The sequence below is a fragment of the Papio anubis genome, chromosome 7 (genome assembly GCF_008728515.1).
Source record: "Papio anubis isolate 15944 chromosome 7, Panubis1.0, whole genome shotgun sequence".
Taxonomy (NCBI): domain Eukaryota; kingdom Metazoa; phylum Chordata; class Mammalia; order Primates; family Cercopithecidae; genus Papio; species Papio anubis.
The window spans coordinates 67,097,693-67,118,440 of NC_044982.1; the positions used below are offsets into that span (position 1 = coordinate 67,097,693).

Consider the following 20,748-nt stretch of genomic DNA (forward strand, 5'->3'; position numbering starts at 1 on the left):
CAGTTTTGAGAGCTTTGGTAAAGAATTTGAAATCTGGTGCCCTGAAGACTAAATCTGGTTTTGTTATGCCCACAGAATATTTTTAATGTAAATAAATTGGCAACCTGAAGGTTTAGCCTTTTTAAAAATGAGGATTTTAGTTACTTTTGAAAAACTAGGAAATCTGGAAACACAGAGCCCACTTTCCCACTTGCAAAAAGCATCCTCCTGTAAGACACAATCTTTCCATCTCCCTATGTTGCACAGGACCCAATTCTTCTCTCACTACACCTGTCTGATTCCTCTGAGATATGAATTATCAATCCCTGTTTATGGAGAGAGGTCTTGCACAATCAACTCATGAGTGGCTTGGTTAGAAAAAGTTGTGATATCAGCAACAAGCTGCATCCAGACTGACAAACCAATGACCTGGTCCTCTGTCATCTAACTCACCATCGCAGACTTCCCCCTCTAAAGATGAACTCCCTTCAATCCCTCATTTCTTTTTACTGTAATATGATCCCACTAGGAAGCACTTCAATCCACCAGACAAGGGTGACGGGAACCAGGTCCCCAGATCTATTGTCCCAGGAGGCTCCTGTGCCTCTAGGTAAATTTATGGGTGCATGCTAAGAGAAAACTGGAAAGGTATTATGTCACCTCTACCTGTCAACAATGTCTGAAACCCAGAAATCACTCAGAAAACAATATTTTTTCAAGAAATATTAGAATTTAGGCAATGTTCATGTTTATTGGTAGCCTTGAACAGCATTTCATGATGCAGCTAAAATAAAATGTCATAGTTACTTTTTTCTATTATAAAATTGCAAGTGATTCCGTACAATAAAAGTTATATTTAACCCAAAGAAAGTTGCCAAACTTAAGCAAAAATGGAAAAAAAGCTATAGTAAAGACATATTTAATATCCCAATTACCTAACTAGGAAAAACACTAAACTTAATATGTTAGAAAAGAAGAAATATAAAAGTATTAAATGCTTAATTTCTCTCTAAAAGAATTAATCATAATAAGTGTAACAAGAAAAACAGAACAGGCCATTGACTACCAACAGGCAGGCATATCAATCTACCAGAGCACATATCTACCTTAGTGTTATAGTCCTATCCACCACTCGTTGCCTGGGTTTCAAATCCAAATAAGCATGGTGGTTGCTATAGTGACAATATGCCACTTTTAGAACCTGGAGCTTAGTACTACTAGGTACTTATGAGCTTCATAACGTCAGTACTTCCTCCCACACTCTGAATCATAGCTCAGATTTTATAACTTCACAAAATGTAATTCCATTCTGCCCTATATGAGTCAATTTTATTCTAGCAGTATAGAATACATGTCAAAAGAATCTAACTCAACATGCTAAATATACATACCACATATACATTTAATTAATACTAAATGTATTGGCCTGATGAGATAAATTTTGGGCAACCATTGGAATTCACTGATTTATTATTGAAACTGGGCAAGATTCACAGCTAATTATTTAGCTTATAGTTATTAAAACAGGATTCCTATCACACTTCATTTAATGAGAAAGTTTTAAATTCTAAACTAACGAATTTCATTTATGGCAGACTGACATATTTTCATTTTACTCAAGAACCATTCTTAATAATTAAAGACTAATTATTAACGATATCCAAGAAGGTAGCTTGTTCCTAGCAAAATGCTAAGAAACAAATATCAATCTCAAATTAGAGTGTATTTCTAGAATATCAAAAAAAAAAAGTCAGAGCTGGAAACCCTCATACATTGCTGGTGGGAATGAAAAATGATGTAGCCACTTGGAAAAGTTTCCCAGTTTCTCAAAAAGTTATACACAGAACTACTCTACCACCCATCACTTTCATTCCTATCTAACCAAGACAAATTAAAACATACGTCCACACAAAGACTTGCATATGAATGTTCACAGTATTCATAACTGGAAACGACCTAAATGTCTCTAAACTGGTAAATGGGTAGTGTTTCATCCTGCCGAACCCACGGCTGGGGTCGCCCTCTAAGTGTTCATTAAAATTAATAAGGTATAATTACCTAAAACTCTTGCAAACAGGGGCTCGGAGAAGTAACCTATCACAACTGATAAACAACATCATGTTGTTGGCAAACTCGTATGTGCAAGGCATTAAGAAACATTAACGGAGAGCTTTGCCCTCAAAGGGTTAAGAACATCTAGAACGCGGCGGGGGGGGGGTCTCGTCTTCCGGCTTTGGAGCCCCCCCTCCGTCTGTCTCTGTAGAGGGGAGCTTCTTCCTTCCTACTTCTTCCTTCTTTCTTGCCTATTAAATTATCCGCCCCTTAAAACAACAACAAAAAAAAAGTCTTGGTGTTTACCACAAAAGAACCAGGCTGTTCCAAAATCACAGCCTCCCTAAAGCAACCCTCAATTATTACATAAAGAGGCAGCCTCCCTAAAGCAGCAACCCTCGATTATTACATAAAGTCACTTAATCCTTTCTGACTTCACCACTCTTTGCAACCAGAGTTTACTTCGCAGGTAGGCTGTGGTGAAGTTAGGGACATGATTTAGACAACCTAAGTTAGGGGTAACAGGCAAAAAAAAACAAAGAAGAAAAAGAAAATCAAAGCTCTGTCATCACTGTGAACTTCTCTTCAATAAGAGCCTTAAATCTCAGCCCTGGGAACAGAGACCCTTCCTCATGCCCTGGAGAAGAGGCTGGTAACAACCTGCGGATCTCAGAACCATTTGCCAATTTTTTTTCTCTCCCTTTGAATCCAAAGGGTGACGCTGTCCTCACTGCTTCCCCACACACTAGCGAGTGCGCGAAAGTCCACCTTCGTGGTCGGACCGACGGGGCAGGTCCACTCGCGGCCTCTGCCACGCCCCACGCCTCCCCTCCCCGCACAGCCCGCCGGGGTTACCCAGCCTGTCCGCCTGCTCCCTCTCAGCAGCGCAATCTCAGGAATTCTTAACCCTACTTTGGGCAGGTGGGATGGCCGAAAAAGACCCTGCATGCCGCCACTTTGGCTCAGGGTCCTCAGCCCAAACTGAGAAACGTTTTACAGAGAAGCGTGACGACCTCTCGCAATAAGCCAGAGTACCGCCACCTCCATCCACGGAGCGCCAAAATTCACCGACTTACGTATGTGACTGGGCGCAGCGGCCGCCCTAAGGCGTAAGGGGCGCCAAGTGCTGGTTCCACCCCGCACAGTGCCGCCCCGCCCCGCGGCCTGCGTGCGTCACAGATCACGTGCCACGTCTCCCGTCCCTACAGGCAATCGGGCGCTCCCCTCTTCCGGAAGTCGCGCCGGTGCGCGCCGGACTCCTCCCACCTGAGGCGACGTCAAGCTCAGCTCCTACCACTTCTCTGTCTCCCCCGACTGGCGCAGGGATGGCTGCCTTTCCCTTACAGTATGTCTTGAGGCTTCCGGGCCACTGAACTTTAGGAGGGAGGGCATTGCAGTTATTCAGTGTGCCAGCCTCGGAAGCACGTGAGTAGAGTTTGAGAGGACAGAGGCTGGCTCCGGCAGGCCACGCCCGCAGAGGCCTTTCCCCCTCTCCACAACTTGTGCTCTAGTTGGTTCCGCCGAGACCCACGACGGTTCCGCCCCCTTCTTCCTTGTCATTGATGTTGTTGTTCTTGTCAGTGCCGCAGCCCCGACCGCCGGGAGCTCGAACCCGAGCCGGGGCCGCCCGGGTGGCGCGGTGGCGGCGGCTGCGGCTGCAGCAGCTGCGACGGCTGCGGGGGCTGCTCCGGGTACTGCGGGGGCGGCCGGAAGCCGGCACCCGGCGACGGGGCCGGATGGCTCTGTGCGGGCAGGCGGCGGGCGCTGCGTCGCTGCCCAGCGAGCTGATCGTGCACATCTTCTCCTTTCTGCCGGCGCCCGACCGGCTGCGGGCCTCGGCCTCCTGCTCGCACTGGCGTGAGTGCCTCTTCTATCCGGCCCTCTGGCCCCAGCTCCGCATCTGCCTCCGCGTCTCGCCCGCGGAGCAGCCTCGGCTGGAATTCCTCATGCGCAAGTGCGGCTGGTTCGTGCGGGAGCTGCGTGTTGAATTCGCCGCGGAGAACTACCTGAGCGGCGGCGGCCCAGGAGACGGAGGTGGCGCGGACACCGGGACTGGAGGGGAGGAAGTCGAGGCCCTGCAGCTCTCTGCTCGTTGGCTGGAAGTGCTGCGCACCTACTTGGAGCTGGTGCTTTGCGTCCTGGTCAGCATCCGGAACAACAGGTAGGCATGTCGTGAGCCCCGCCCCGCCCTGTAACGGGGGTGGCTCCGTTCCCGCACCCCGACACAGATTCTGTGCGTAATACGCACCCGGCCAACTTCTGCGTTGCCTTCTTCAGTGACGGAGTGTGTTGGTTTTAACCAGGCGGTTTCCTTGAGCGGAAGGGCATAACGGGACTCATCATGATACTTTATAAACAGTGGTGGACTAGGTGTTTAACAGACACCACTTCTGGCGCCTTCTAGGCAGTCATTCATCCTCTCGGTGGCCGTGGGATGGAGCTGACAGGCGCCGTCATTTTTCATTTTATAGATGGGAGAGTTAAGGCTGGGAGGGTGAGGCCTGTGGGTGAGCCTTGGAAGAAACAAAACATACACATAACACGATTTTCTGACTCTGAATCTGTCTGTTAGAAATAGTTCATTGTGGGGGAAGGAGTACTCATAGGACGCTGCCTAAAAGAAATTTTGTAACAGCCGTTTTCTTACCAGAAATAGTTTCGGCTAACTGAACAAGGCCGTAAGAGAAGGAGGAGTGTTTGTTAAAGGGATTGGGGAAGAAGTTGATCTTCAGGGTTGAAAGACCCTCCCCATACACCCCCACACTCAACTTGTCCCCAGTAGTTCACTTAAAAGTAACAGTCGGGCGGAGGAGGGGGGCGGGCAGCGAGGGAGTTGGCCAGGGTCTGCAAAGGGTAAGCACATAACTCTTCTGGTTTTGCATCAGGACTTCCCTGTAATTCTGGAACCAACACCTTATGTTCTGACCCAGTATCCCTTCCAATCGTCATTTTTCTCCATCGCCACCTCCAAAACCCTATTAATTTAGATCTTCTGTATATGGATATTCTAAAGAACCTTACAGTAAAACTCTTATTAGAAGAAAGTTTAGAAGTTCACAAAAGGAGCACCTTACATAGTAAAAACACTTCAGCAGTTTCACATTCACTGTGTTATTTGAGCCTCTCAGTGACACTGTAAGGCAGGGCAATGATTAATATCCCTGTTTTATAGAAAGGAAACTGACCCTTTGTAGGATCAAGTGATTTGCACATTGCTGTATGACATTGGTTTTCTCCAAAAGTGTGTCCTTTTGCAGTAAATATACTGAACATTATGTTGAACAAGGTTAAAAGCAGTCCCTGGTTTAATGCTAGGAGATATATATAGAGATATATAGATATAAGGTTATGTATATATATATATGCACCATTATTCTGTGTCTTAATCCAGAAGTCAAGAGATAAGCATATAGCTCCAAGTTGTATCTGGGATATGACTCCATTATTCCAGTTGCCTGTGTGTGTTTCCCCAGCTTTTCACAAGACATTCCATTTCGTTACTTTGGTTTTATCTGGCAGGAGAGGCCATTGAAGCTAAAAACAGGTCTTGATTAGGTTAGAGACTTTCTCAGAGTTGAATGTATGGCTAGAGGACCAACTGACCTAAAAGTTGCGAAGTTGCAGTCAGTGAGCACTTACTAATGAGACCAAGGTTGAGGGTGAATTCAGTGAGTGAGTACCAATTAGATTTTTCTGTACTGAGATCAAATTGCATTTTTATGCAACCATCCAAACAATGTATGTGCCTTTGACCCAAGTAAGAACAAGCCTTGAGCAGTGTCTAGTTCCTTTTTAGTATTTTAGTAACTGGTTGGTTGGATGGGTGGATAACACATAGGCAAAATGGAGGTATTTCACATCTTTGTAGCTTAATTCTCCTGTCCTTCTCTTCCTTACCCCTACAATTTTTATTAGCATCCCAATCTGCTTCTCTCTAAGGCCACCCATGCCTGCCTTTCTGGGTCAGCTATCGCTCCTATGCAAAAACATCACACCTGTCATCCCTAATTTTAAGGTTTGCTTGTCATCTACTATTAGCATGGTGCTGTATGTTGTGCTGCTTTGGTAGCATATTCATTCTGTGTGTCTCAAAGTGTAGTGTAATTGCATGTTGTTTGTACTAGTGATACATCAAAGAGTTTTTAAAAATTCTATTCATATGTTTGGAAATAAGTTAATCTCATCTTTATTGTTGAAAGTGTTTTGAGATACTCCAGTGATATTGGAAAAGTTAATATGAATATTAAATCCATAAATACGACTAGTTTCCTTTAAATTTTAACAAATCCGAAAATGTTTTAAACCAGGTTGTTTATTCAGTGACTGGTAAAGCCTATTATTTCTTTCTATAATCCTTAAACTATAGACTTGGGACATTTGACATTGCTCTTTATATTCCGAGTTAAATTTACAATGGTTTTGCTTTATGATCTCTGCCATTCTATAAGTAGAAAAGAGGGGGTGTGAATCATACCAGATCATAAGCATTCTGCTTCCAGGCTTTGTGCTGAATTCCTTTATACAGTTCATACAATTCAGACTGTTATTTTGTTTTGTTCCAGTTATTTTCATGTCCCTCAGGAAAATAACTGAAAGTATAAACTTGAATTGTGGGAACTTTTCAAGGGTACTGATCTTCAGAGAGGACAATTGGTGTTTTGTTTTGCTTGATTCCCGGGTTATATATGTACATGTATTCTCACAGTGATTATAGTTGCCATACCTGTATCTTAGGTTTTAGGAACAACTAATAAGGATAAAGAAGGTGCAGAAGTGCCTCTTCGAGGGTAAAACACAGTCCTTCACGTTTCGGAAATTGCTTCTCTACAGGGCACTAGGATACCTGTCTTCTTCATGAAAAGTAAGAACAGAAAGGTAGTAAGTACTCATTCAACTGTATTTTAGGTCACATAGGCTGAATTTCTTCTGCAGTCATTCTATAAGAAATCGTACCTAGAAGTGCAAAACAACAAATCTATAAATGCATTTTTAGCATTTAAACCAGTTGTCAGGTTGAGTACTGCCCATTGAAATGCTGTATTTCAGACTCCTTAGGAAAAACGAGTTCATGGTGAGATTTATGATAATAGGTAATGGACTCAGTCACTAAAAATACCTGAACAATAGCCACAGGCACATTGTCTTCATCTGGTTTGTGCTTTTATGGACTGTATAAATGTTTTACATAAACTCTTCTTGGGTGAAATGCTATTAGGGGGCACTACTTTTTTTTTTTTTTTTTTTTTTTTAAAGAATTCGTGTTGTTGGCCAGGGGTGGTGGCTCACACCTGTAATGCCAGCACTTTGGGAGGCCGAGGCGGGTGGATCACTTGAGGTCAGGAGTTCGAGACCAGCCTAGTCAACGTGGCAAAACCCCATCTCTATTAAAAATACAAAAATTAACCGGGTGTGGCAGTGCACACCTGTAATCCCAGCTACTCAGGAAGCTGAGGCAGTAGAATCGCTTGAACTCGGGAGGCGGAAGTTGCAGTGAGTGGAGATCATGCTAGTACACCCCATCCTGGGTGACAGAGCCAGACTCCATCTCAAAAAATTTTAAAAAAAGAATGCATATTGTAACAGACCAGAGAAATTTTGTATAAGATTGATTTTCTTTTTAATATTCTGGGTATAGCTCTAACTGCTTGTATGTAAATTGACCATTTCACGACTCTGTCTGCTTATATACCCTGTAAGTAAAACAGGATCTATTAATAATGCTTAGATTTGGGTCTTGTTGATTTGGCAGGCACAGTGAAGGAGAATCTTACCTTTGTGTTGTTTCCTACCAGGAAACAATAATAAAACCATTTAAAAATATTCTGAGACAGAATCTTGCCCTGTGACTCAGGATGGAGCAATCATGATCATAGCTCACTGCAGCCTCAAATGCCTGGGCTCAAATGATCCACCCACCCCAGCCTCCTTAGTAGCTAGGACTACAGGCATGCACCACTATGCCTGGCTGGTATATATTTTTTTAATTTTGTGTAAAGACAGGGTCTCACTGTGTTGCCCAGGCTGGTCTGTAATGCCTGACCTCATATGATCAACCCACTTCTGCCTCCCAGATTACAGGTGTGATCCCCTGTGCCCTGCCTAAAAATGCGTTTTAAAATGAGTTAAAAATTCTTTGGACATTTCAGATTACTACCTAAGATGGTAGAAAATGCCTTGAAGGTGTTATCTCCAACAATTTTTAGCCTTATTTTTCTTGAAATATTTCTCCTGTGGTAGCATAATAAATATGTATAACAATGTTTCATTTCTGAGAGCTTACTTTGTTTCATTATTTACTTTAAAAAGCCGATTTACAGAATAAATATATTAAAATATACTGGCCCTGTGACCAGTCTGCCCTGTTCAAGAATTAGTTTCCTGTAGCACTGCATTCCCAGCAGACTCCTTACCTAAAAACTGACAAAAAGTTTCCTTAGGGATAGCCTCAAAGTTATTGAGAAGGAAGGCTAAAGAAACTAACCTCCTGGAAGGCTGTTTTGAGAGGTTTTAGGACTTTTTATTCCACAGCTGTATTGGCAACTGATAGATGGAATAGGTTAAAACTCAAGGGAAAAAAAAGTTAAAATTTTTTGACTGTGTTAAATGAGGCTGTTAAGCAACTTTTGAGTGGAATGATTAAACATCTCCATTTTAATTTGTTAGTTCTGAGGCAGCCTTGGGAGAGTTCACCAAACTCGATCAGTTTATTTAGGAGCTAAAATGATAGTTGTAGAAAATCTATGGTTTTTTTCCTCCAATTATTGAGAGCGTACTGTGTGCCAAGCAGGGAAGACATGCTTCCTGTTCTCATGGAGTCATTCTAAAGGAGGAAGAAAGAAAGAAACAAGTAGACAAAAGAAAGAAAGATTATTTCAGGTTGTGAAAATAAAATCTGAAAATAAAACAGAAGGATGTAATAGTGACTAGGTGGCAACATTAGGTAAAGTGTCAGGGGAAACCTTTTTTGAGAAGGATATTTGAGCTGCGACATGAATGACAAGAGTTGCCCATCTGAAGATCTGAGCAAATAGCATTCCACACACAAGAAACAGTAAGCACGAAGGTCTTTAGCCAGACAAATCTTTGGTCTGTTTGAGCAGTAGAAAAGAAAGTGTGAGAGGGCTGTGGCAAGTGAGGATGAAAATGGTGCCATGATGAGTTCTGAGAAGCAGAAGGAAGGAAGGATTAGGTTTAGGTAGGCTTATTTAATGAAGTTTGGAATATATTCTAAGCATAGAAGAAGTCACTGAAAAAACTTTTAAGGACAAGAATAATGTGATATCATTTGTATTTTAAGACAATCACCCTGGCCATTTTATGAGCGACTTAAGGACCAAGAGAGAAAGTAGGGAGACAGGTTGGGAAGCTTTTGCTGTAATCTAAGCAAGAGATGATGGTAGCTTGAACTACAATGGAGACAGGAGAGATGAAAAAAAGCGGATGGATTTTGGAAGTATAGCCCAGAGTACTTAACAGTTGGATATGAGTAGTAAGAGAAAAGGAAAAAACAATATTTTTTCATCATTTCTTTCTCACTCGATTTTCTTGTCCTTATTACTGTTAAAATTATCTTTTAATAGCATGTTAAATAACAACCTTAAGTGTTCGTTTTATTTAAATATACCTTTTGTGTGTAACCTTTGGGATTTGGGGATGGTAGTTATTCTTAGATTGGGGGATGGCAATTCTTAGATGGAATTGTAAGTTCTGAGAAATAACTTCTGGTTAACGGGTCCTAATAAAGCTAATAAGGAATACTGTTGTAGGCCAGTGACTTATTTCTAGATTCTAATGTTATACTGTCAGATATGGCAGCCAGTAGCTACAGATAGCTATTTAAATTTTAAATAAATAAAATTAAAGATCCCATTAGTTGCACTAGCCACATTTCGAGTGCTCAATAGTCACATGTGGCTAGTGACTAGTATATTGTACAACATAGAATAGAACACTTCCATCCATAGAAAACTCTACTGGACAACACATCTCTAAATTATTTGTGTTCATTTGATTTGGCTATGAGCATTAGCATTTGTGAGGAAAGGAAATAATGTTATTAAAAGAGTACAATGTGGATGTTAAAACATGATACTGAAAGTGGACTAAGAAGAATAGAACCAGCCTGAGATAATTTCATGCAATAATGGGGGATTATTTTAGCTTTTATTACTTTAAAAAAGGAAAAAAAAAATATGTCATGTTCTCTTTTATGGCATTGGAAAAGATTTTAATGTTTTTAAGAGCATCTTTTTAAAGAACCATGTTCTTTTATGTTTCCATAACTTAATTCTTCTTAGCTGTAATAACTCTAAGGTGGCTGCAGTTTGCATTTTTCTATTGTTCCTATGTATTAAAGAAATAATTTTGGATCCTCTGGAATGAAAAGAAACTTACCAACATTTACTACCGTAGATGAAGTTCCCCAATTCTGACCCACAGAAGAGAGAACAAGGTCATCAGGTCTGAAATCTCAAGCATTGGGTCACAATTGTGCTAAACAGTCCCAACAGGAGTCCGAGACGAAGAATAAGACAATAAAAAATTGTGATGGTTGTTTAATTCATAAGGAAATTCTTGTGCAGCACAGAAAATAAGATATCTCGTTTCAGTGGAATTTTAATAAACATTTTTTTTGAGATGGAGTCTCACTGTCACCAGGCTAGAGTGCGGTGGCACGATCTCGGCTCACGTCCACCTCCCACTCCCAGGTTGAAGTGATTCTCCTGCCTCAGCCTCCCAAGTGGCGGGGATTACAGGCACGCGCCACCACGCCCAGCTAATTTTTGTATTTTTAGTAGAGATGGGGTTTCACCATATTGGCCAGGATGGTCTCTATCTCCCAAACTCATGATCCGCCTGCCTTGGCCTCCCAAAGTGCTGGGATTACAGACCTGAGTCACCACACCCAGCCTTAACATACAGACTTAAGTTGTTTGTTTCTATTTTCTGTTTCTACAGCTAATTTGACTTAGCTATATTAACTCTAATATAAGGTAGCTGCATTTTTCGGTTTTCCACTGGTACTATATACTACATCAAAGAAATAATTGAGAAGGGGATTTTTAGTTTTCTGGGAAAATATATTGTTTTAGAGAGATTCCTAATGTATAATGTAACTGAAAACTGGTCTGCCCCCTAAATTTGTGATGTGTGAGATGTAGCTAAATAGACTAATTTTTGTTGTGAACAAAGGTAAATATACTATTCAACAAATATTTTTGAATGCCAGACCCTGTTTTAGTATTTGGAGATATAGCAATAATCAAAAGGCCCTGCCATCATAGAGCTTTTTCTTATGGAAAAGAAGACAGAAAACACATTAAGTGAAATTATAGTATGTCAGTTGGTAATATATGCTACGAAGAAATATAAAGCAGTGAAGGGAGATGGGAATGGTGGACTTAGGAGTGTTGCTATTTAAAATAGGGAAGTTAAAGAGGGTCTCAACTGCTGAAGTGGTATTTGAAGGTAGGGAGGGAGCAAGCCGTGTGTCTCTTTGGAGCAAGTGATTCCAGACAGAAGTAGCACTAAGTGGAGTAGCTCTGTAGTGCAAGTACGACTGCCATGTTTTAAAGACAGCATGGTGAAAACCATTATCCTAAGCTAACACAGAAACAGAAAACCAAATACCACACGTTCTCACTTACAAGTAGGAGCTAAACACTGAGTACACATAGTTATAAAAATAGGAACGGTAGACACTGGGGAATACAGGAGTGGAGAGGGAGGCAGCAGGGTAACAGTTGGATACTATGCTCACTACCTGGGTGATGGATTCATTTTTACCTCAGACCTCAGCATTACACAATATACCTTTGTAACAAACCTGTACATGTACCCCCTGATTCTAAAATAAAAGTTGTTGTAATTTTTTAAAGAGAAATAGAACATTGCTAGAGCCCTAGAAGTTCCCTTTGTGCCCCCTACCAGTTACCACTCCCTTACTTCAAAGGTAGCCATTATCCTGACTTCTAACACTGTGGGTTAGTTTTACCTCTTTTTGGACTTCATATAAGTGAGATTATACAGTATGTTATCTTTAGAGTCTGACCTCTTTTGCTCAATGTTGTATGTCTGAGACCTCAAAATAATAGTTGTTCATTAATTTTTATTGATGAGTAGACCGTAATTTATTGTATTGCTGATGGACATATGAATTGTTCCCAGTTTTTGTAGATCATTGCTGCTATCTATATACATACTTGTGCACTTCTTTTTAGTGCATTAATGTAGTCATTCATATTGGACTTATAACTAGGAATGAAATTTCTGGATCATAACATATACATATGCTCAGCTTTAGTAGAAATAACCGAAAAACTTTTCAAAATGAGTTGTCTATTTGATACTCTCATCAGTAATATATATGAGTTCCAGTTTTTCCAGTCTTGCTAACGTGTTAGCAAGTGTCAGTGTTTTTAATTTCAAGTGTATTACATTGTACTTTTAATTTGTATTTTTCCGGTAACTTTTTATATGTCCTAAATGAGTCCTTTGATAGTTGTAGTTATTACAAAATTCTCTCTATGATTATATTAAGCTCTTTTTTTTTTTTTTTTTTTTGAGATGGGGTCTCACTCTGTCACCCAGGCTGGAGTGCAATGGTGTGGTCTCGGCTCACTGCAACCTCCGCTTCCCAGGTTTAAGCAATTGTCCTGCCTCATCCTCCCAAGTAACTGGGACTGTAGGCACGTGCCACCACACCCAGCTAATTTTTGTATTTTTAGTGAAGACGGGGTTTCACTATGTTGGCCAGGCTGGTCTCAAACTCCTGACCTTGTGGTCCACCCGCCTCAGCTTCCCAAAGTGCTAGGATTACAAGCGTGAGCCACCACGCAAGCCTTAAGCATTTTTTAATATTTAGAAGTTCTTAATTTTAAAAATTCCAGTTTATCATTTTGTTCCTTTATTGGTAGAGATTTTTGTGTTCTATTGAAACAAAAACTTTGTTAGAAAAATATCTGCAAAGTCAAAAAGATATTCTCTTATGTCACCATTTAGAAGCTTTATTGTTTTACACTCTACCTGGTAATAAATTCTTATGAAGGGTGAAAAAAGAAAAAGACACAGCACGGAAAGCAATGAAATATCGAAGAGGTCAGCCAGGTAAGGGGGAAGGTGATATGGAAATCTGTAGGTATTTGTGAGACTCTTGTAAGGACTTTGACTTATACTCTTAGATGAGGTGCCATCAGAGGGTTTTGAGCCAAGACAGTGATGTGATCTGACGTTTCAAAAGGATCAGTCTGTCTATAATGTGTTAGGAATAGCTTGTAGTAGGGCAAGGGTGGAAGCAATAAGCAGAGTTAGGAGATTGTTGCAGTAATCCAGGCAAGAAGTAATGGTGGCTTAGACCAGGGTGTGAGCAACAGAAATCATGAGTAGTCTGATTCTGTACTTTGTTTTTTGTTTTATTGTTTTATTGGAGATAGAGTCTAGCTCTGTCGCCCAGGCTGGAACACAGTGGCGCAATATTGGCTCACTGCAACCTCCGCCTCCCGGGTTCAAGCAATTCTCCTGCCTCAGTCTCCTGAGTAGCTGAGACTACAGGCGCATGTCACCAAGGCCGACTAATTTTTGTGTTTTTAGTAAAGACAGAGTTTCACCATGTTGCCGAGGGCGATCTCGAACTCCTGACCTCAGGCAGTCCACCTGCCTCAGCCTCGCAAAGTGCGGAGATTACAGGCGTGAGCCACTGTGCCTGGTCTGTATTTATTTTTAGCTGGAGGTTTTCTAGAAGTGGAATAAAGTACAAAAAGTTAGATATGATGTTCTAACATTACAATGCCCTTCTAGTTGCTTTTCCCTAAATACATCTAAAAATATTTTTCTGCTTTTTGGTTGTTCTTACTCGTGCGTGTTTGTGTGTGTGTGTGTGTGTGTGTGTGTGTGATTTGTACTCAAAAAAAAGCTAGGGCTTAGATACAGTTTATTATCTGAAAACATAACTTACTTTGGTGTTTAACTCCTTTACCACCAAGCACTTGTGCAGCAGTGCTCTGTTCATATCATGTTATATAAATTTGGCTTAGTCTGTGTAATTGCCCCCAGAAACTTCCTGGTCTTCGTTACTGTGTTCACCTGAAATTTTCATTTTTCTTCTTTTTTCTCTTTCACTTTTCTGCTTCATATAAACTCATGACTCCCTGAAATTTGCCTAGGTCTAACCTTCATATTAGCTGTGGACTCATATGAAGTCCATATGTGGTAGGGCTGAGCAGAAAGGAAGAAGCCAATAGTATTCCCTATGTGGATTTTTTCCTCTCTTTGCATCCAAATCAGTGGTCTAATCACCTGTGACACTAGACCAAGGTAATTATGTTTTTCCATGAAGATGCTCATCACGTGTACTCCTTAAGTTAAACCAAAAAAAGGGAGGAAATAAGGGCCAGAGTTGGGCTACCTTTTAATCTGGTTTGTTACTCAACTGTTGCTGGTAACTTCAGAAATGAAACCTACTTTTCAAAACCTCAAAAGGATAATTTTTGTTCAAGGAAAAGAAGAGGAAACATAGTAACCTGAGGCAAGAGTCTTTGATCTTAACCCCACCTTCTCAAGCCACCCACCTTCATACCAATGTCCTATTAGAATCCACACCTAGACCACAGGAGTCACCACCAGGGTCACAGGGCTGGGTAATGCCCATTCATAGTGCCATGCTTCAGAGGGCTGAGTGGATGTGTTCTTGACATCCCCTAAAATCCTAAGCTAGCTTTCCTATATTAACAGCAGTATTCACCAACTCTAGGAGTTAGGCTTCTTTATTATTTCTATTTTACAGATGGTGAAACTGAAGCACAGAGTAATTAAGTGAAATTATTAGGGTTACACAATTAGAGAAGTGACTGCCTTGTTTTCTAATTTTACTTGTGAAATTTTTAAGACACACAAAAACTAGACACATGAACACCCATTAATACCATCACCCAGATTCAGTAATTTGAAGATTTTACCACGTTTGCTTGCTTGCCTTTTTCTTTTTTTAGACGGAATTTCGCTCTGTTCCCCAGGCTGGAGTACAGTGGTGCAGTCTCGGCTCACTGCAAGCTCTACCTCCTGGGTTCACACCATTCTCCTGCCTCAGCCTCCTGGGTAGCTGGGACTACAGGCGCCTGCCACCATGCCCAGCTAATTTTTTGTATTTTCATTAGAGACAGAGTTTCACTGTGTTAGCCAGGTTGGTCTCGATCTCCTGACCTCGTGATCCGCCCGCCTCGGCCTCCCAAAGTGCTGGGATTACAGGCGTGAGCCACGGCGCCCAGCCGCTTTCTTGTTTACTGAAGTATTTTAAAGCAAATCTCAGATATCATTGCCATTTTACCTTACTAAAGTATGCAGGTCTGAAAATTATGTCCATTCTATGTAATGGACATTTCTACAATACCATTGATACCTTAACAGGAGTTATCAGTAATTCCTTGGTATCATCTAATTTTTAAAAACAAACTTGTTTTTAAAACCTTTGTTTCTATTCTAAGAATCTAATAAGCCCACAGATATTTAGAACTTAACCACCATAACTTTTCATGTCATTGCCGCACAATATGCATATTTTAGTAATTAAATAAGCAAATTGTAGGAGAGCGGTGTGTAGGCTGTTTCTAAGTTGTAAGTGCTTAAGGATGTGCTTTAGCTCTAGATCTGGAACTCATTACTTTAAAATACTGTTAAGGACAAAATTAAGTAGAAGAAATTCATTCTCTTTTGATGATAGTATATGGCCTTTTGCATGCTTTAGAAAGATTATCAAGCACTGTTTATGACTTTGTGATATTTCACAACACATTTTAGGATTTACATAGGGACTAGTAAATAGGTTATATCCTATCAGTATTACCATGGGAATCAAAGTACATTGAAGAAACTTTCTAGCCAACTGTAATATTTTTCCAGTGTTTTTTGTTACATGTCTTTTTAAGCAAGTGTTATTTGTGACATTCTGCAGGAAATAACCCTGTTGATTTCTTTAGTTCACTTGCTATTCAACAATAAATAAATGAATGAGTAAACAAATTAAACCCAGGTTACTGAGTTCACCTTAATTAAAAGGATTATGTAGCACAATTCCCTTATTTATTACTGGTATAGTCTCCTGGCCTCAAAATGAGGCATCTATTTATTACCACAGCCCAGTAGGTTCTGTTCCAGTATTGCTGCCTAGATGTTCTTTTCAGTCTCTTTTTTTACCATCTGAAACAGTGTGCCACTTGGAGGCTACATGCAGTTTTCGTGGCTTTACCATGTGGTCTGTAATCTAGTTTCAACACCATACGTTTGAAAGCTGCCCTTGAGTTGTCATTTTTTTTTTGTTTTTTCTAACTTTTAAATTATTGTTTTCCATAGCACTTAATAAATTTTCATTTTGAATTGAAAAATAAGTACTTAAAAGTGTTTTTTGCAAATGTTCATCCTATACTGCTCTAAAATATGTGAGTTGTAATTTTTCCTATCACTTGAATAAAACCTTTGTATTCAAGCACCTGGTTTAATTATAAGAAGCATCACTAAGTGGAAATTAAAACCTCAGTTCTCTACCTTGCTGTACTTTAACTAGTGTTGTAGTCTGAAACAGGTCACTTCCATTTCTTTGTCTACAACAGGAGAGGAATTAATTTGATAATCCCACAAATCTTCTGGCTTTAAAAGTATATCTCTCATTACATATGTAGGAAAAGTTTGTGCATGTGTTGTGTACCATACTGTAAAGGGATTATTACCATTTTGTTGCTGCAATTAGAATTGTTTTCAGTTTCCTTTGAATGGCATATTTCTTTTTTTTTTTTTTTTTTTTTTTTTTTTTTTATCGAGCTTGCCTTTTTTCCCCGGCTGGGGTTTGGTTGCCGGCTCTCCGCTCACTGCAAGCTCCGCCTCCCAGGTTTACGCCATTCTCCTGCCTCAGCCTCCCGAGTAGCTGGGACTACAGGCGCCCGCCACCTCGCCCGGCTAGTTTTTTGTATTTTGTAGTAGAGACGGGGTTTCACCGTGTCAACCAGGATGGTCTCTATCTCCTGACCTCGTGATCCGCCCGTCTCGGCCTCCCAAAGTGCTGGGATTACAGGCTTGAGCCACCGCGCCCGGCCTGAATGGCATATTTCTAACACTGCTAGAACATTTTTGAATTATTGTATTGCTGGAACTATTCCAGAGAGAATCTTTACATTAACTTGTTAAGTTTTACTGTAATGCAGTTTGTTAATTTTTTTAATGATTTTAAAGTAAATTAAGTTCTTATGAACTTAGAGGCTCTGTAAATCAAATTTAACATTTTTTTCTGAATTCTTAAGTAATGTGTGCTTATAATAATAGAGAGCTTGAAAATTACAAAGAAAAAAAAAGTCCACCAGATATGATCACTGGTAAAATGTGATGCATCCTTCTGCAAAATTGGAATAACAGTCTGTGTATGGTTTTATTCCTTTTTTCATTGATTAGATCATGCATTTTTTCACATAATTAAAAATCCTGTCATGAGGGCAAGATGACAGAGGGTAGGAAGTCCTAGCCTTTGCTCTCCCATAGAAACATCAAGATAATAATACTTGGGCCAGGCATGGTGGCTCACACCTGTAATCCCAGCACTTTGGGAGGCCAAGGCAGGTGGATCACGAGGTCAGGAGTTCAAGACCAGCCTGGCCAACTTGGTGAAACCCCATTTCTACTAAAAGTACAAAAATTAGCTGGGCATAGTGGTGCATGCCTGTAGTCCCAGCTACTTGGGAGGCTGAGGCAGAATTACTTGAACCCGGGATGTGGAGGTTACAGTGAGCCAGGGTCGTGCCATTGTACTCCAGCCTGGGCAACAGAGCAAGACTCCGTTTCAAAAAAATAAATGACAACACTCCTACTAAAATATCTTTATAAGAAATGCAGAATCCATTTAATAAGTTGTAGCACCCCAGCCACATACATAACTGAGAAAATCCACACCATGATAGGTAAGGAGAGCAAATTCACTTTGCCCACATCAGCTTCTCCCCCAGACTAGCTTAGTTCAGAGCCAAGAGGATCACCCATGACTTCTCCCACATTGGGAAAGGAAAGAATGGAGCGTGCACTTGGCCATCTGGCCTCCTGGCATCTTAGTGCATTCTTGCCAATTTCTGTCTCACCTCATATCCGGTGCTGAAAAACTGATAGCGCCCAGATGCCTGGAACAACTGAGAATGAAAGAAGGGTGAATGGCCTCCTACAGCTGGCACTGTTCTGCAAGTTTGGGAAAAGGCTCAGAACAGAGTCTTTCCCTTTAGGAGGGAAATGAAGGGAGCCTTGTCTCTAGCCTTTCAGTATGGTACGCAAAGGGCTGATTTCCATCTCAGTTCATGCCACGTACTAAAGGACTGGCAGAGCCTGGATGCCTGTGACAGCTAGGAATAAAGGGAAATGGGTGGGTGCCCCCTACAGCAAACAGTACTCTGTGAGACTGGAAAAAGTACTGTTTCTTCAAAGTCACAGACAACAATGCAGCCATACAATAAACATGGAAAATCAAGAAAACATGACACAATCTAAGGAAGAAAATAATTCTTTAGTAACCAATTAAAAAAAGTGGATGTATTAATTACCTACAAAGAATTTACATTAATCCTGTTAATAGAAGCTCACTGAGTTACATGAAAACACTGGTAGGAAACTAAATGAAATCAGGAAAAGAATACATGAGCAAAGTAAGGATGTTAACAAAGAAACAATTAAAAAGAAACAAAAAAAAGAAAGAATACAGTAACTGAACTGAAAAATTCACTACAGGAGTTCAACAAGCAGCTGACTTGATCAAGCAGAAGAAAGAATCAGTGAACTTGAAAACAGGTCATTTGAAATTATCAAGTTAGCGGAGCAAAATAAAAAGAATGAAAAGGAGTGAAGCTATGGAACTCAATCAAGCAAAGATAAGCAATGGACGTCGCAGAAGTAGAAAAGGAGCAGACAGCTGTTTCAAGAAACAATGAGTGAAAATTTCCCGAATCTGGTGAGGGAAATGTGAAGGTCAAAGAATACCAAACAGGATGAAACCAACACATATTATAATCAAATTGTCAAAAATCAAAGACAAAAAGTAAGTGAGATAAGTGCTGAAAGAAAAGAAAAAAAAAACTGTCAACCAAAAATAGTATGCCTAGCAAAGCTATCCCCCAAAAATGGAGAGAAAGATTTCACCAGATAAACAAAAGCTAAAGGAGTTTATCATTACTAGAACTGCCTTACAAGAAATACCAATGGGAGTTCTTCAATATGAAATAAAGGAACAATAAATAACACAAAGCACATGACAGTAAAAAACTCACTAGTGAATATATAAACAAATAGAAAATACTCTAACATTGTACTACTGATTAATAAATCACTGTAACTCTGGTATAAATGTTAAAATCCAACAGGATTAGGCCGGACACCATGGCTCACACCTGTAATCCCAGCACTTTGGGAGGCCAAAGCAGGCGAATCACCTAAGGTCAGGAGTTCAAGACCAGCCTGGCCAACATAGTGAAACCTTGTCTCTACTATTAAATACAAAAACTAGTCGGGCATGGTAGCGGGTACCTGTAAACCCAGCTACTTGGGAGACTGAGGCAGGAGAATCACTTGAACCTGGGAGGCAGAGGTTGCAGTGAGCCGAGATCATGCCACTGCACTCCAGCCTGGGCAACAGAGCAACACTCTGTCTCAAAAAAAGAAAAAGCCAACAGTATGAAGAATAACTCCAATAATTAATTGGTGGATATGTAATATTAAAATATGTAAATAAGAACATCAATAGCAAAGTATGCAGGAGTAAATATGTACAGTTTTTGCATACAATTATATTGTTATCTTAAAATGCACTATTATATATATAAGATCGTTTATGTAAGCTGCATGGTAATCATAAAGCAAAAACATGTACAGGCATACCTTGTTTTATTATGCTTCACTTTATTGCACTTCACAGGTATTGTGTTTTTTGTTTTTTACAAATTAAGGTTGTGGCAACCCTGCATCAAGCAACTATATTGGCACCATTTGTCCAGTATCATGTGCTCACATTGTATTTCTTATTATACCTTTGTTGTTGTTGTTGTTGTCGTCGTCGTCATCGTCGTCATTTTTTAGAAACAGTGTCTTGCTCTGACACCCAGGCTGGAGTGCAGTGGCATGATCATGGCTAATGGCAACCTCAACTCCTGGGCTAAAGAGATCCTCACCTTGGCTTCCCAGAGTGCTTGGATTACAGGTGTAAGCCACCACACTGAGCCCACTCTTGTTATATCTGATGTGATCTGTTGTCAGTAATCTTTGATGTTACTATTGTAATCATTTTGGCAACCCACGAACCACACCTATAGAAAATATCTAATTTAATTATAAATTTTGTGTGTGTTCTGACTACTGACCGGCCCTTCCCCCATTTCTTGCCCTCACATTGAGCCGCCCAAATCCGTAAGACAATAATATTGAAATTAGGCCAGTTGGCCATTCACAGTTGCCCACACCTGTAATCTCAGCAGCAGGAAGATCACTTGAACACAGGAGTTCAAGACCAGCCTGGGGAACATAGACCCCCATTCCTACATAATATTTTAAAATTAGCTGGGCATAGTGGTGTGCACCTGTGTTCCCATCTACTTGGGAGGCTGAGGTGGGAAGATCACTTGAACCTGGGAAATCAGGGCTGCAGTGAGCTGTGATTACACCACTGCACTGCAGCCTGGGCAACAGAGCAAGACCCTGTCTCAGAAAAGA

At 40.7% G+C, this 20,748-nt stretch overlaps 1 protein-coding gene across 1 annotated transcript in view; it reads left to right on the forward strand.

The window, feature by feature from the left end:
• The first annotated feature begins 3,261 nt into the window (after nucleotides 1-3,261).
• Nucleotides 3,262-20,748, forward strand: part of FBXO33 (F-box protein 33) — a 33,108-nt gene continuing 15,621 nt past the window's right edge. Inside the window, exon 1 of the mRNA XM_003901739.5 lies at nucleotides 3,262-4,192. Coding sequence (XP_003901788.1) covers nucleotides 3,594-4,192 — 599 coding nt within the window. The 5' untranslated portion in view covers nucleotides 3,262-3,593. The remainder of the gene's footprint in view (nucleotides 4,193-20,748) is intronic.